General features: G+C 48.0%; 2 protein-coding genes across 2 annotated transcripts in view; one reads left to right on the forward strand and one right to left on the reverse strand.

Moving 5' to 3' along the window:
• The first annotated feature begins 895 nt into the window (after positions 1–895).
• NANOS1 (nanos C2HC-type zinc finger 1) lies at positions 896–2,786 on the forward strand. The gene has a single exon (XM_041415562.1). It carries the CDS (start codon positions 974–976, stop codon positions 1,745–1,747), a length of 774 nt encoding a protein of 257 aa, XP_041271496.1. The 5' UTR covers positions 896–973; the 3' UTR covers positions 1,748–2,786.
• Positions 2,787–8,258: 5,472 nt separating this feature from the next.
• Positions 8,259–15,817, reverse strand: part of EIF3A (eukaryotic translation initiation factor 3 subunit A) — a 28,942-nt gene continuing 21,383 nt past the window's right edge. The window contains exons 19-22 of the mRNA XM_041415476.1: positions 12,968–13,725; positions 11,507–11,681; positions 10,913–11,082; positions 8,259–9,518 (exon numbers count right to left, since the gene is read on the reverse strand). Of these exons, the coding sequence (XP_041271410.1) occupies positions 9,277–9,518; positions 10,913–11,082; positions 11,507–11,681; positions 12,968–13,725 (1,345 nt within the window). The 3' untranslated portion in view covers positions 8,259–9,276. The remainder of the gene's footprint in view (positions 9,519–10,912; positions 11,083–11,506; positions 11,682–12,967; positions 13,726–15,817) is intronic.

Here is a 15,817-nt window from a genome sequence, read left to right on the forward strand (position 1 = left end):
CCACCAAAACCTGGGCTCAGCAGGCCCAGCAGGTGTGTGCTGTGGGACACTGCTGCCTGTCCTGCTGCCCAGGGTGCCTGTCCATCCCCCACTGCACACAGAGCACTCACAGGCACAGCCTTCGTCAGGCCCATCCCTTCCTAGGGCTGAATATTCCAGACTGGCTCCCCATACCTGAGCAGCATCCAGTGAGGGTACATACCTCACCTGAGACCCCAGCCAAACCTTCTCTAATTTAAATAATTAAAATCCACTTCTAACAGGGGTGCAAAGAAGAAATCACCTCTGCCCCACACAACTTTTTGGCACCAATGGGAAGGCACCTGCTGCCCATCTCCATGAGCTTACAAGGCTCGCTGGAGCCTCTTTCCCGGTACAGCGCTGAGCTTGGTCTGTGCCTGTGCCGGGCGCTCGGAGCGGCACCGCTGCTCCCCGCCGCGCCTGTGCCTTGTCGGGTCCGGCCCACACGGGCTGCTCCCGGATCATCCTGCGGCTCCGCTCCCGGTCCCGGTCCCGATGCCGTTCCTGATTCCGGTCCCAGTCCCGGGCGGAACCCCGATCCCGATCCCCATCCCGATACCCATCCCCATCCTAGTCCCGGTCCCGCTTGTGATTCCGATCCCAGTCCCAATCCAGATCCCGATCTCTGTCCCGGTCCCGCTCCTGATTCCGGCACCGGTCCCCATCTCCGTCTCCATGTTCTTCCCGGGTCCCGGTCCCGCCGCACCTGCGGGACCGGAGCGCGCCCCGACAGCGGCCGAGCCACGCCCCCATCGCCGCTCAGCCAATGAGCGCGAGGGAGCTCTGTTCGACAGCCAATGGGAGCGCGGCGGCCTCGCCCCTGCCCCCTACTTGAGGCGCTCCGCGCGGCCGCGCGCTCGCAGAGGCGGCGGGAGCGGAGAGCGGGAGCGGCCCGGGAGCGGACGGCGCGCCCGGCGCTGCCCGCACCGCGCTCGAGGGAGGGGCCGCTCCCATGGAGGCATTCCCGGGCACCAAGCTGGAGCAGCACCGGCACCTCCCGCCCGTGGAGTGCCTGCCGGGCGCCCGCTACGGCGGCCGGAGCCACAGCGCCTGCGGGAACGTCTTCAACTCCTGGAACGACTACCTGGGGCTGGCCACGCTCATCACCAAGGCCGTGCGGCCAGGCAAGGGCTTCGGCCCCGAGCCCCCCTCGGTGGTGGTAGCGGCCGCCGTGCCGCCGGCCGAGGAGGAGGAAGAAGAGGAGGAGGAGGAGGAAGAGGCGGCGGGGCCGTACTTCGAGGGCGCGCTGGACTTGCACGACCTGGACCTGTGCGGGCACCACCACCACCACCACGGCGAGGGGCTGCTGGAGGAGCGCTTCGCCGACTTCAGCCCCTTTCCCGGGCGCGGCGGCCCCGCCGCCGTGGTGTTCGACTGCTCGGGGGAGCACCCGGGCCGGGAGGGCTCTGCCCACGCCTGGGGCGGCGTGGTGGTGGCGGGGCGGCTGCCGGCGCACCCGCGGGCCGCCTCCCGCCTGCTCAAGCCCGAGCTGCAGGTCTGCGTCTTCTGCCGGAACAACAAGGAGGCGGTGGCCCTCTACACCACGCACATCCTCAAGGGACCCGACGGCCGCGTCCTGTGCCCGGTGCTGCGGCGCTACACCTGCCCGCTCTGCGGCGCCAGCGGCGACAATGCCCACACCATCAAGTACTGCCCCCTGTCCAAAGTGCCGGCGGCCCGGCAGCTCCGGCACGCCCGGACCGCGCTGGGCAGGAAGGGCCGCTAGCGGCCGGGACCCCCGGGGCTCGCCCCGCGCCCCCCGACGCTGACACTGCCCCGGCCCGGGGCGGCCGCTGCGCGCTGGAACGCGCGGAGCCCGGCACTGCGAGGCGGAGATGCGCTGTGTTTGTTTATTGTAAGAAAAAAATATATCTATATGTGATTTTTATGGAGACGGCGAGATCTGACTGGGCGGGTGTGCGCGGGGGGCTCCGAGGGTTGAGGCGGGAGGTGGCGGGGGGCCCCGGAGCCCCGATCCCCCGGGCAGCGCCGCCTTCTGCCGCCCGGCCGGCCCCAGCGCCCGGGACAGCGGGCGGGAGAGCTGTTCTGCACTGCCAGCTAATAGCAGGGTGTTTAATTAGGGTACAGCACTCCGCCTTTCAGCTCTTAAAGCGAACATCCCAGCGGTTTCCTTCGCCGGTTCTACAGCCGGTGTGCAAATCGCCATCGAGGCTGCCCTCGGTAATTCCCGGAATCGAGCGGTCACCCTTCCTCCCGTGGGCACCGATGGTCTCGCAGGTCCCCGTGTGGAATACTGAGCTTTAGGGAAGGTCTGAGGGGAGAAAACATCCAAGTGCGTGTTTGAAAACGTGCTGGCTCCGGGCTAGGGTGCAAAGCGAGCCTTGCTGCTGACAGAAAGGCAGAAAGAGTGGCAGTGAGCGAGCTTTGATGCAGCTGTGTTTGTGGTGGAGAACGGGGGAAGCCTGGTGGAAAGAGACCTGGACAAAGCAGAAAGCTGTGACCGTAGGAGAATGGAAGAAAGGGAGGTTGTTTATCTTCGACAGTTCAGAGAATGTGGCTTTAACTCTCTGCAAGTAAAAGAGATCTACCCATGTGGATAACAAATATCCTTAACTCTACACAGACTGTACAAAGCATAAGAATTAGGCTGAAGTCCTGGACCACTCTGGGTGATGGCAGTTCCTTGGTACTGAATATCAGCCAGCACTATGTCACTTCTAATCCCCAAGAGAAAATGGCTTTTAAAATTTTTTTTTATCTGTTTGTTGTTGTTTTGGGTTTTTTGTTTGTTTTTAGGGTTTTTGTTGTTCTTTTGGCTTGGGTTTTTTTTTTTTTTGTTACCCAGAGGTAGGACAAGGAGCAGCAGCAGTTTGGAGTTTAAGAGTGCTCTGGAGCAGAAAGATGGGTGCTGGAGTTTTCAGGGCAGAGGCTCACACTGCTGTGTGGCTTTGCCAACACCTGAGATGGGGAGGGATGCTCAGTCCACCCTGACAAGAGCAGGGAGGTGAAGAGAGGCTTGTGGAGGAGCTGCTGGGAAATCACCAGGAAGATGAGAAAGGAGATAGGTCCTGACAGAAAAAGGGAACTAGGAAAGTGAAGAGTAGTCCACGCTTGTGTGGTTTCCTTTTGAAAAGCTGCTTAGCAGGGTGGCAGATGGGGTCAGGAGAGCAGGACGTCAAGAATGGAGTCAAAACGTGTGGGATGGGTTGTGGATGAGGACCCAGGGTTCATTAGTCACTGCTACTGACTCCCAGCCACAGCAATTAGGAGGGAGAATCTGATTTTGCGTGGAAGTGTTCCCTTAAATCTCCATCAGATGGCTCCAGAGATGGTGTCAGGTCTAATTATCAAATGCAGTGGGGTTTGCATTAAATAACACTCCGTGGCTGCAGCTATCCTTGTGCTAAACACGTTACATTTTGTCTCTTGCTCTACGGGGAGTGCACCACAGGCTCTTGTAAGCTGTTAAAGTTAGATGTGTTTGGTTTTGTGATTCCTGGTCCACGTAGGTTTAATCTGTGTCATTAGAACTGAGCTCCAGTGTGATGTTGTGAGAAGAGTTTTCTTCTGTACTTTTGTTACCTCCTTGTGGGAAGTTTGAAGATCCTTATATACATTTTAATGCAGTTGACTGTTACTGGACACAAAAGCAAGAAAGATCAAAGAAAATCTGTCTCGGGTGTTTTCTGAGGGTTGACTGGGGCTGGATTGGAGGTGTTTGCCATGTCCCTGCCCCACCTCTGCTCTTTCCATTGAGCTGCTGTGCAGTACCAGCCCTACAGCTACGCCTGAAATCCCTCAGGATAACAGAATTCTGTGTCCTGGATGGCACCGGCCTTCTGCAGAGCCTGTGGAAGAGGAAAACTTGTGTCCACAGCCTGTAGCTCCTGGTTCTGTTCTCCAGGGAGCTGCAGCCTTGCTCTGGAAAGGCCAGGAGCTGCCTGGCCTCACTGCTGCCCAGCACTGGGCATCTCATCAAAGGCTTAACAGGTAAAGTGGAAGAGTAACAGCTTCAAGACCAGTTGGGGGTGGGGGAGGTAAAAAAAACAAAACAGCAAACCTCAGAGTACTGCAGAAAGATGACAGGATTCAGCAAAAGCCAGGCTGACAGCAAGGCTCTTCAGTTACTTTATGTAATCGTTCAACAGGACAATTTGCTCTTTAAAGATTTACAAGTCTGAGTCTAACAAAAACTAAACCTTAAAGGATTTTTGGATTGGTTTTTTGAAGTAAGCTCTTGTGATTTCTGGCATTACCAGCACACTCCTTGTGGCACTGAGTGAGCAGAAACATGCTTGTTCTTGGTCACTCTGAAAAGGTTATTACAACAGACATTGTTTGTGTTGCTACTTTGACTCCTTAAATGCAGGGAACTGTTTGCATTAGTAATTTAAATTCTAGGAACAGCAAAGAGCTTAATCTCAAATCTGTGAAAAGTGGGACACTATTTTCACTCTTCTGCAAGCATTTGCAAATCAAAATATTATGGTCACCTGTTTAAACTTGTGCATGTAAGTCATGGAATCTTTTCTATAGTGATAGTCTGCCAAGAGGAGTGAACACAATATTGGACAATCATCCTCAGCTGGGTGCTAGTCTTGGCAAAAAGCCAGCTACTTTTAATTAGAAACTACTTTCAGCTGTATAGGAAACCTGATTCAGCTGAAGTCAGGTAAGTCTGTGCCCATCTTCAGTGGAAATTCTGTTTGGGCAGGTTGCTGTCAGTCTGCTGACCAGTGCCTCAGGTAGATGCCACAGGACCAAACCACAACAGCTATAAAATGTCTTTTTTTTTTTTGCAGTGCCAGTTTTTTCCACCAGATGTATAGATTGAGTTTTACTGGAGATGAGTTGCTAAGAGTTGCATGGGGAGGAAGATACAATTCTAAAATGCCTGTTTTCTGTACAAAACAAGTGATTACTAAAAATGGAACAAGGCTTAGCAAAGCCTCCTGCCCAAGAGAGAAAGGGCTAACAGAACTTAAAGTGCAGCAGTGGGAGGGTTTGATTACCAAACTGCAGTGGAATAGTTTGTAGAATCTCCATTCTACTGTAATTAAATGCATTAAATTTATTTAAGAGGAGGACCAGACAAAGTGTAGAGCATTTCAGCTGCAGCTGATCCTGCCATGGCAAAAAAGGGAAGAATTGGCTGTTTTTGTTACACCACTTGAGTGCCTACTTCTTGCAGTGCTGCAGTAACCCACAAGATGGGCACTAGTGCCTGAATGAGAGGTACTTTTTGGATCTTGCATTTCACTGACCTAATGCCTTCCCTTGGTAGGCTGGCACCATTCAGCAGTACCCTTTAGCCACAGGAGGAAAACTTGCTTACATGCAGCAGCTCCTGCCAGTGACAGCAGCCCAAGGACAGGGAAATGACACAGATATCTTCCATTTACAGCAAGACAAGCCTTGCAGTACTCTTGGTGTCTGAGATCCTCCTGGCTGCCCACCAGCCCACCCCAACGTCCTCCTGGCCTCACTGAGCTCACCAAAATCATGACGTGTCCTGGGCTGCAGTTGTGGCTGTGCCCAGACAGGAGTAACACCACAGCACCCTGACAGTTCTCATAAATATGGATTTTGTTAAAAAATATCAGTGTTTATAGGTAAAGAACTCTAGAGAAAGCTTGAATATAATGCTAACTAAGCCCCCCTTCTGCTGAGGACCCTGATGGCCCTCAGTCCTGCCCATGGGCTGGGTCAGTGTCTGGACTGCTCCTGGAGCAGGAAGGAGACAGCACTTTTCATACCTGACACTGCCTTGCTGGAGATTTAATCCAGCAACATTTGCATCCATTCAAAGAGCAGCAGCCTCAAGTTCTGCCTTCTAAATACAGCCTGTGACAGTTTGTATTCTTCTAAGGTCCACTGAAAAATTTAGCTGTTTAACAGAATGTGACTCAAACAAGGCAAAGACTGACACAGAACTCATTTGGCAACATTTTCAGGTAACCAAATTTTGTGTTCATGTTTAATGGTGGAGATGGAGGTTTGAGCTGTTGGATTTGGTCAGCAGAAGTTTTTGATCACTGCCAGTATTGTGTCTGACAGATCAAGGAATAAAATAAACACACTGGCATGCCTGCAAAGCTCACATCTCCCCCAGCCTCTTCTCAAGCTGCCCAGTCTTGAGAATGTAACACTCACTGACAACATGACCACAATCTCAAATAATGCAAATTAATAACACAGACTGGGAAACACCTTTTGCTGGTGCAGGGATGACTAACACTCATCCTGGTGTGAAAGTGTCTTTGTGTGGATACAATTAAAACTGCAACTGAAGGTATAATCACTATTTACATATTACAAGGCTGGAGAAAGGCAAATGTTGTGCCTGTCATTGATAACAGGCTGAAAGGACCATCTGAGAAAGCACAGGCCAGATGGTATCACTTCAGTTCCTGGGAGAATCAGAGGAAATCCTTCCAGAACATCTTTTTGGGGACATGCAGAAGTCAGCTGGGAACAGCCAGAATGGAATTACTGAGGGTAAGCCATGCCTGGCTCACCTGCCTTCTATAATAAAACATCTTTGTGGACAAGGGAAGGAGCACTGGATGTTTTTCATCTCAGCTTTGACAAGGCTTTCAGCACTGTCTCACACACTATCCTTGCACCCAGCTCAGCATGCTGCAGCCCACATAACAAAGGGGGCAGAAAAACTGGCCGGATGTCCAGGCTCAGCACCATGGGCAGGGGGCTGGGCTGGAGGCAGCCACAGGATGACACTGAAGTGGAATCCCAGCCCAGACACCAGGGCTGCTGGCCAGAGGGATGGACAGGAGCCTGCTGAACTCAACAGGGAGCAGGGCATGGGCCTGCCCAGCCAAGGAAGGAGCCCTGCAGGAGCAGGCTGGGCTCAAACAGCTCTGGGCCCTGGCAGGGGAAAAGCAGAGCCCAGGCTGCTCCAGCTGGGCACTGAACTGTTTGGGCCTGGATCCCAGCCTAGAGAAGGGAAGTGTCCCCCTGAGTTCACCTCATCTTTCCTGTGTGCTCTTTGGGGTTCCATTTCCCCCAGTTTTGAGTTCAGCAGAGGACCAACACATTGTCCAGGGGCTGGAGCACATGCCTGGGAGGAAAGGCTGAGGGGACAGGGCTTGTTCAGCCTGGAAAAAGGAAGGGTTTTAGGGGAGACCTCACAGCAGTAACTCATTTCCTACTAGGAAGTTACCTGGAAAATTCCAGCTTTCCACAGTAGCACACAGTGAGCAGAGACACACAGGGCAGAAGCCAAGACAGGTTCAAACCTTTTGAGGGCCACAAAAATGACCAGAGAGCTGGAGCGCCTCCCCTGTGAGGAAAGCCTGAGAGCTGGGGTTTTTCAGCCTGGAGAACAGAAGGTTCCACAGAGCCCTAACTGTGGCCTTCGAAGGGGGGGCTGTAAGAATGATGGGGACAGATTTTTTGTCAGATTTTGTTGTGATAGGAAAAGGGGTAATGGTTATAAACTGAAGGATGGTTGATTCAGATTAGATACAAGAGGTTTTTCAACAATGAGGGTGGAAATCACTGGCACAGATTGCCCAGAGAAAGGGTGGATGCCCCATCCCTGTAAACATTCAAGCCCTGAGCAATGTGACCTAGCTGATGTCCCTACTCAATGCAGCTACACTGATTTTTCACTCTGGAGCCAGTCAAGCATTCAAAGGGGCTTCCCAGAACACCTGTGCAGTCCTCAGTCTTGGAGATCTTCAAAACCACACTGGACAAACACAGTTCTAAGTACCACAGGAATTTCACAGCCAGCAGTGGAGCGAGCTCCTGGGTCCCCTTTAGCAGCATCCAGTGACACAAAATGCAAGGACAGCTGAAGAACAGCAGCAGCCCCTACTCCAGATCCAGTAAGCACCATTACTGGATGGCTGCTGGTCCCTAGTTCCATCCTTTTTAGGTCTGTATAAAGAACAAAAAATACATTATTTTTTTTATGCTTGGAAAACACTACTTGTCTGTAGGAGTCCTGTGACTCAACCAGCAATGACAAGATAGGATCCAAAGACACAAAAATCAAGCCCTGGGAGCAAGTTTTCCCCAAGAAAACTACTGGCCCTAGATAAGCCAGAAGAGGGCAGGAAAAGGACAAGAGGAGTATTACAACTTCTGTTCACACTCCAGGTTTCTCAGGGAAAAACTATTCCAGGTGTTCTCACCTTCTCCTTCAGCTGGTACAGAACAGGTCTGAGAACAGAAAATGATGGTTCAACAGTTGTTCTGCATGAGCACATGGTGCAGGACTCACCAAAAAGTCAAGACACTGCAGCAGCTAATTCCTTAACTTGTTTATTTATCATTGAAGAAACACACAGCAGCAAGTTCTGCGTTGGCTTCAGTGTGACCAGATTGTTCCTTGTTGTTACTGCACCCCAGCTTAGAAGTCAACACAGCCACTACTACAAATCACTTTTTTGGAAAGGGAAAGAATTGACCCTGAAGACAAAGAATTGAGGGGAAAATTGAACAATTTCTCCAAAACCACACATTTTAAATATGACAATATTTATAAATCCTTGAAAGGCATGAATTATCCAGTAATGGAAAAAGCAGTTGTGATATTGGCAACAGAAAGTACATAGCCATATGCTTACCAAAACACAAATTGTAAAAGCTGCAAGTTTGATTTGTACACTGCAGCAGTGTGTACATTACTGGAACAATGACTGCAAAGTGGCCTCAGAGGCATTATGGATTCAAGTAAATCTACAGAAAATATCCCAGTGTAGCTAATTCACAATGTTTATTGTATTCAATTCGAATTTAAACAACTTACTGAATTTAGATAGTGATAAAATATCTCAGAAACCACCTGCCCTCAAAAATACCTACGTAAAAGAGGGCTTTACTACTTTTTGGCTAATTATGCAAATTCTTTTAGCTCTGCTTTTTCAATAATTCCACTGTGTGAACAGAGGTGTTTTCAAATGCATGTCCTGTGACAATAATACCCCATTCCAAACTAAGAAAGACTAAAAATAAAAAGGGCAGCCTGTTTTTGGTGCGAAAGAGAAGCTGTACTGAAGACAGCTGTTGAGCTTGCTTCTTTTTATTTTAGCAACAAATGACCCATGAAATAAGCATCATTTGACATCTCAAAAACTGGCATTCAATTTCCAACCTTCTGCTGTGAGTTTTGTGCATGATCAATCTATATGAGTAAGTAATTCATGCTTTCATGTTACCTCAAAACATTGGTTAAAGAATTCCAATTCAGAATGTTTATAAGCACAAATATAATCTGTGGATTCGATCAAATCAAAGCTAAAACATCGCTTAAACTCTGATTCCCACTTAGCGTCGTACAGTGGTCCACCCTTCTTCATCTGTCTCGTTTTTAGTGCGGCGTGCGGGCTCACGCTCCTTCTCTGTTTTCCAGGATCCTTTCTCCTTGTCCCCGTCCCTTTCCCGCTCTTTGGATGCTGCTGGGGGAGCAGAAGCTGGAGGAGCAGCAGGAGCAGGGCCCGCCCGCCGCGCCGGTTCCCGTTCCTCCCCGCGCTCTTCCCTCCTGTCGTCAGCGCGTCGCCACGAGCTCGCTACGGCGCAGGAAGAAAGAAAAACAACTCAGTCACGCTCCACCAGCAGCCTGCGAGAGTTCAACAAACAGCCCTGACCCTGGCAGAGGGATTTACTGATCCTCAGCCCTGCCAACAGGGAATATGATGACAACGGCCAAATACATGCTTTGATTTTATAGGAAACTAACAGAACTACTCAGAACTCTTCTCAGGTTTGGGGTTGTGGTAAGCAAGCCCAGTGTCATCTTTCAAACACAGTAACAATGTTCCACTGATGTACATGGTTTTATGGTGCAAAAATATATTCTTATATTAGCAGAATTAAAATCACAAAAGTGTCTCCTTAGAAATGACTGAACCCTGAAAACAAAAATCCTGACTTAAAAGCATTTGTGGAAAATGTTCACTGTTAGTAAAAGAGAGGAAATTGCTCTTCAGCCTGCTGGAATCAGAGGTAAAATGGCACTGAATTACAGGACTCCACTGGTAGCAGCATCCACCACCCTTTACTGTATGAAAAACTGTTCATTTCCACCAAAAGGATGCTAAGAGTTCTGCCCCAGCTGTGTGTGAACAAAACTGTGGCAGATGCCAAGAAGTCAAATCCCAAAACTTCCTGATACATTAAAAAAAAAAAAAATCTCCGCACTGAGAACACTCTGCCTTTCTGCCAGCGTGAGCACTCCTGTGTCTGATCCCATGTTCTATTCCAGCCTGCTCCCAAGTGCAGGAACAACCACATTTGGTCTCCACACTGAGAACACTCTGCCTTTCTGTCAGCAGCACTCCTGTGTCTGATCCCATGTTCTGTTCCAGCCTGCTCCCAAGGGCAGGAACAACCACATTTGGGGCAGAGACAAAGTGAGATTCTGAAGGTAAGAATGCCACAATTGGAAGATGTGGTGGTCCCTCCAGGCTAAATGGATTTGCTGTTATTGTATTTTTAGAACACAGCAAAGGATTAATAAATATATTAAATGAATACAGGTCTGTCATCAAAATTAATACCATTAATAGTGTGAAACCCTCATTCACAAATATTTCCATCACATTTTAATGGTTTTAAGGAAAGAGTTTTAAGAAATTACTTTCTGGGATGTCTGTCTTGATAATCTGAACACAAGGACTACACGCACCCAGAACACAATCCTATGAGAAATGCATACTTGAAATGTTATCCTCCTACTGTAGATGTGAAATGCTACTAAGACAGAAAACAGCACAACTACAAATAGTTAAGATTCCCTGAAGAAATCTCAACTATGCCAAAAAGCACCAAAGGTGCTTTTTATTATTTTGTTCATGGAAAGGCAGTTTAAACACAGTATTCCCATGTGACCCCTCCCCAGCAGTGTCAGCAGGAGGAGGCTCTGTGCTGGGTGAAGGACTTTAGGACACTAAAAGGAACCTACGCTCTTCCCGCTCGGATCGCAGGGGGGGTCCTCTCCTGAGGGGTGGCTCTCTGTCATCACCACGTCGGTCTCTCATGTCACGACCACCTCTGTCCCACTCCTCACGACGACTTGAATCTCTCCAGCTGGAAGTTTCCTCAGCTGGCCCTCTCCTCCAACCGCCGTCATCCCTGTGGCCACGCAAAACACAAAAATTAAATGTTAGGATTTTTATTTTTGCTATGGAAAGGAACAGTAATAAATCACAACATGGATATTTACAGACCCAGTGGGTGTCTATTTAACATACTTCCAAAATTGGTTTTGTTTTTACGGAGCCTAACATGGAATTCTCTTGATAATAGGTTAAAAAGAAAAATTTAAAAGCGTTTTAAGCATTTTGGAATTCCTCCTGTAAACAGATATCATCCTAAAAATAACAAACCAAAAAGGTCCCAAAATGCCCCTATCCATTTGCTGCCCTAAAGTGCTTAGTTTCACACAAACTAACCCTTGTTCCTTTCACTCAGAAATTCCATGTTATTTCTGTATCAGCAGGGCCCTCTTTTCTTTTTGCAGAAACATTCTAGAAGTACTTAAACAGAGCAGTCAGACCTGGGACGCCTGAAACGATCGTCTCGATCAAAATCTCTCTCCCTGTCGAATTCCCGCTCCTTCTCACTTTCATCCCGGTCTTTGTCTCGATCCCATTCACGGTCTCCTGACGGTCTGGAGTCTCGGGGAGGGCCCCAGCTGTCCTCACGAGCCTTCTCTCGTTCTCTCCATCCCCCTGTAAGAAAGAAACACAGTCAAAGGAGTTTGTGACTGACCTCTGATCTCTCTTGTAGACAAAGAACCCTTTACTTCCGTCACAGAAACTGGTTCTTCAAGTTCTGACTCCTGAAGATCCAGCTCAAGATGTTTGTAAGAAATTTGCACATGGAAGCCACAGAGAAAACACTGTGCAGAGAAAAAACTACTAAATGTAAAGCCAGTAATGCACACCTCACATCAGGGCTGCCTGCAACAGTCCAGCAGAGCTGGCTGCACCCTGCAGCTTTCAGCCAGAAACCACAAGGGTCTGGTGCAAAACAAGAAGAAGCAAAGGGTGCAGCTCAGACAGCAGATTCCTTTGTGAAAATCCACAAGTGAGATTTTAAGGAAGCAGATTTTTAAAGAACTTACTGCTTTTTAAAGCATTACTTTAAAATGTGACTTTTGTTACCATCCACTTAACACAGTGCACTCTGCAGTACTGCTCAGTTGTTTATGAATGGGAGTTCTTTGTAATGTAGCCTGCTTTTGTTTTAAATAGGAAAAACTGGAGTGCAAGTTTTGATATTTATAATACGTTTTCTAAAGCTTTGGATTACATAATTAGTGTCTATGAAAGCTGACATGGTGCCTGCCAATACTTAAGTGAAAAGAACCAGGAAATCAAAATAATATCTAATATTCAAATGTCATCAACAGTTCTGAAAAGAATCAGAACAGCTCTAGACACCATCAATGACACTTAAGAATAGAAATAAACAATACAAGAATAGGATAATTCAGATTTTAAGGGACCTCAGAAGGTCATCTAATCCAAGCTCTGCTTTAAGCAGGACTTTCAGTAAGGGTTAAAAACAAAAAGGGAATGTTAAAAACGTTATCTCTGTACACACAGGAAGAGCTTATCAAAACTACACCCACTTGAATGAAGTATCAAAATCCTCCTTTAGAAGGAGATTAACTTCAGACACATAGAAAGAGTAGAGAAAGAGTCCAAGGTGTGCTAATCTAGTGAGAATGCTCCCAGCAAAGCATTCAACTTGTATACTTTGCTTTTGCACACAGGGAAGTGACCAGTGTTAAGTCTGTGACCATCACACTGTATCTTCCAGACAAGCAATTCAACCAAATGAAAAGGTTTAATTATACTAAGTAGAGGAATGTCCACATCAGCCAAATTAATCTAGATGTTTTCAGACCTGATTCTCCCACCTCTGGCATCAAGTATGTTGCATCAACTATCTATGAGGACAACACACACACACACTTTGGAGGGAAGATCATTATATTACTGTGCTTTACCTGGTTTACCAAATGGTCTCCACGGACCCGGCCTTGAGTCCTCACCGCCACGCCACGGGCCCCTGTCATCGTCTCTCCTGGAGAGCCTGTCATCGTCCGCGTTCCGCCAGGGTCCCCTGTCCTCATCCCGCCGGGCCATCCTGTCGTCGTCCAGCCCGCGCCGGGGCCCTCTGTCATCATCCAGCCCGCGCCGGGGCCCCCTGTCGTCATCTGCAGCCCGCCAGCTGCCCCTGTCATCATCCAGCCCGCGCCTGGGGGGCCTGTCCTCATCCAGGGCCCGGCGGGGCGGCCGGTCGTCATCCAGCCCGCGCCGGGGTCCTCTGTCGTCATCTGCCGCACGCCAGCTGCCTCTGTCATCGTCCAAGCCGCGCCGGGGGGGCCTGTCGTCATCCAGGACACGTCTGGGTGGTCTGTCATCATCCAGGACGCGTCTGGGGGGCCTGTCATCATCCAGGACGCGTCTGGGACCCCTGTCGTCGTCTGCAGCTCGCCAGCTTCCTCTGTCATCATCCAAACCACGCCGGGGCGGCCTGTCCTCATCCAAGCCACGTCTGGGGGGCCTGTCCTCATCCCCTTCTCGCCTCGGAGGCCTGTCCTCGTCCCCTTCCCGTCTAGGTGGCCTGTCCTCTGCAGATTCTGGAGGACGCTCCTTGTCATCTGCAGGACCACGCCTGGGCAGATCATCCCCTCGCCGAGGCAGATCGTCCCCGCGGCGGAACGGTCGCTCATCGTCTCTTGGATCTCCTCGACGCCAGTCTCTGTGAAACCACAGGGAACGAGTGAAAAGCAGAAGGTGACATCCAGGAAAGCTTTACATCAACAGCATCAAACCCCTCAAAGCCATTTCTGATTGCACTCACTTGGTGAGTGGCTCCAAACATGAAGCGTGCAGTTTCAAAATGCACCTTTTAATGCCCTTCATTGCTATGGGAAAGAGGCAGCTCACTGTCCCTACAGCTTCAGTAGAGACTCAGCACTTCATCATCTCCTTTCAAACTACAGTTTGGACAGTCCCCTGTTGGTTATCTGCTGCAACACCACAGAGAAGAGGGCTGGCTTCTACACCAAGCCTAATCTGGCAAACTTGCCCTAAGTCTCAAAGAATCAATACTAAAAAGCTCCACAACCATCAATTAAGTATCCCTCTCTCCAAGCACATGCCAGCCCTACACACCATTAAGTCTGCTGTCTGCAAGACTTTAAACATACATTTAGACCATAAAGCCTGTTTTTGTCACCAAATTATTTTATTTTAGGAAATTAACTTTCCTCAGCAATTAAAAAAAATAAATTTAAAAAATAGAACATCACAGAAATGTACTGGTACCTGCTTCTTGGCAGGAGAAGAGAACCTACACTGGGGTTGAATCTCATGGATTTAAAAAAAATAAAACCCAAACCAAAATACAACAAAAAGAACACCTCAAGGTTTAGAAATCCACTATGCTATTAAAATGTAAACAAAAAGCCAGCAATGACTTGCTACAAAACATCAGATGTAAGACTTGAAGAGGTGAGAACAAAGAGACAACAGTTTGTGACAGCTCAGGAGTCTCGAGAATTTTGAGGAATTGCAAGCAGTGCATTTCCTGGGTTTGGAAGAATAATGGAGAATGCAATTATCATTGATCTGTGAGGTAAAAACCAAGACATGGAGATTGTTAATTTCCATTTAGACTCAAATTGGATAATCTCCCCCTTTGAAAAACTGATTATTTTACCATAAAAGACATGTGGAAGAATGGTTGTAATGTTTATCAGATGAACAAGTATTTAATTCATTCAGATACTGTCTCAGTGTCTTAGGATTTTTAAATCTAATTTTAAGCTATTACTTTTAAACTACCTCTACTTTAATTCATCTCTAGGAAAGCTGAATGAGAAATGACTAAGACAAGCTGCATCACTCTGTGTGGAGAAAAAAAAAACCCATTGAAGCATACAAATCAGTGCATTAAACACTTCACAAAATCACAGAATGGTTTGGGTTGGAAGAGACCTTGAAGATCATCTCGTTCCACCCCCTGCCATGGGCAGGGACACCTTCCACTATCCCAGGTTGCTTCAAGCCCTGTCCAGCCTGGCCTGGAACATTTCCAGGGATGGGACACCACAGCTTCTGCAATTTATGTGTAGTGAAAGGCTTCACCCAGCAGTGTCATGCAATTGTTGGATTCTGCAGTTCATGACAAAGTGGATCACTACCAAGAATGACAACACAGCTTTTAAGGAAAGATGGAATTCTATTTTGTTTATAGAGATCATGCCCTTCTAAAACATTTTAAGAAATTACTAGAGAGAGAAAGAGTCAATAAACTTTCTTCCACTGGAGTCAGAGTAAGCAGTAATGGATTTAAATTGCTGTACTGGAAATTAGGATTAGACATTTAGAAAAATCTATCTACCTGCAAGGCTAATTAAGCAATAAAATATACTGTCAATTGGAATCAGCAGTGTTATCTCCATCAGCACAGGCTTTTAAGAGCAACTAAGTGTGCACCATCAGAAATATTTTTAGCTACAGCTCATCCTGATGTGAAGCAGAAAAACAGACAAATGTTAAAAATCTTGTCATCTACAACTGTATAAACAGTTTTCACTATTAGTGAACATATGCAAAATAAATGTAAACAAGTGTGGATTTTTTTTAATTTTTAAAGTTGTAAGTACATTCATAATATTCTTCCTTCAGAAATCTATCCCTCCCTGTTCAATACAGCTCTTCAGAACTTTGTTTATTAATGGCATGTTGTTTCTGCTCTTTGTCTTACTCTGGGACTTGCATAGTTATTATCAGTTTTCTAAATGGAAAATCTCAGAATTTTATCATCCAGGAACACTGTACTTGCT

This window comes from Onychostruthus taczanowskii, unplaced genomic scaffold, assembly GCF_017590055.1.
Source record: "Onychostruthus taczanowskii isolate IOZ18803 unplaced genomic scaffold, ASM1759005v1 scaffold5, whole genome shotgun sequence".
Taxonomy (NCBI): Eukaryota; Metazoa; Chordata; class Aves; order Passeriformes; family Passeridae; genus Onychostruthus; species Onychostruthus taczanowskii.

Excerpts from the sequence above, each read along its gene's own strand:
- NANOS1 (XM_041415562.1), top strand. The coding sequence starts at position 974 with ATGGAGGCATTCCCGGGCACCAAGCTGGAGCAGCACCGGCACCTCCCG.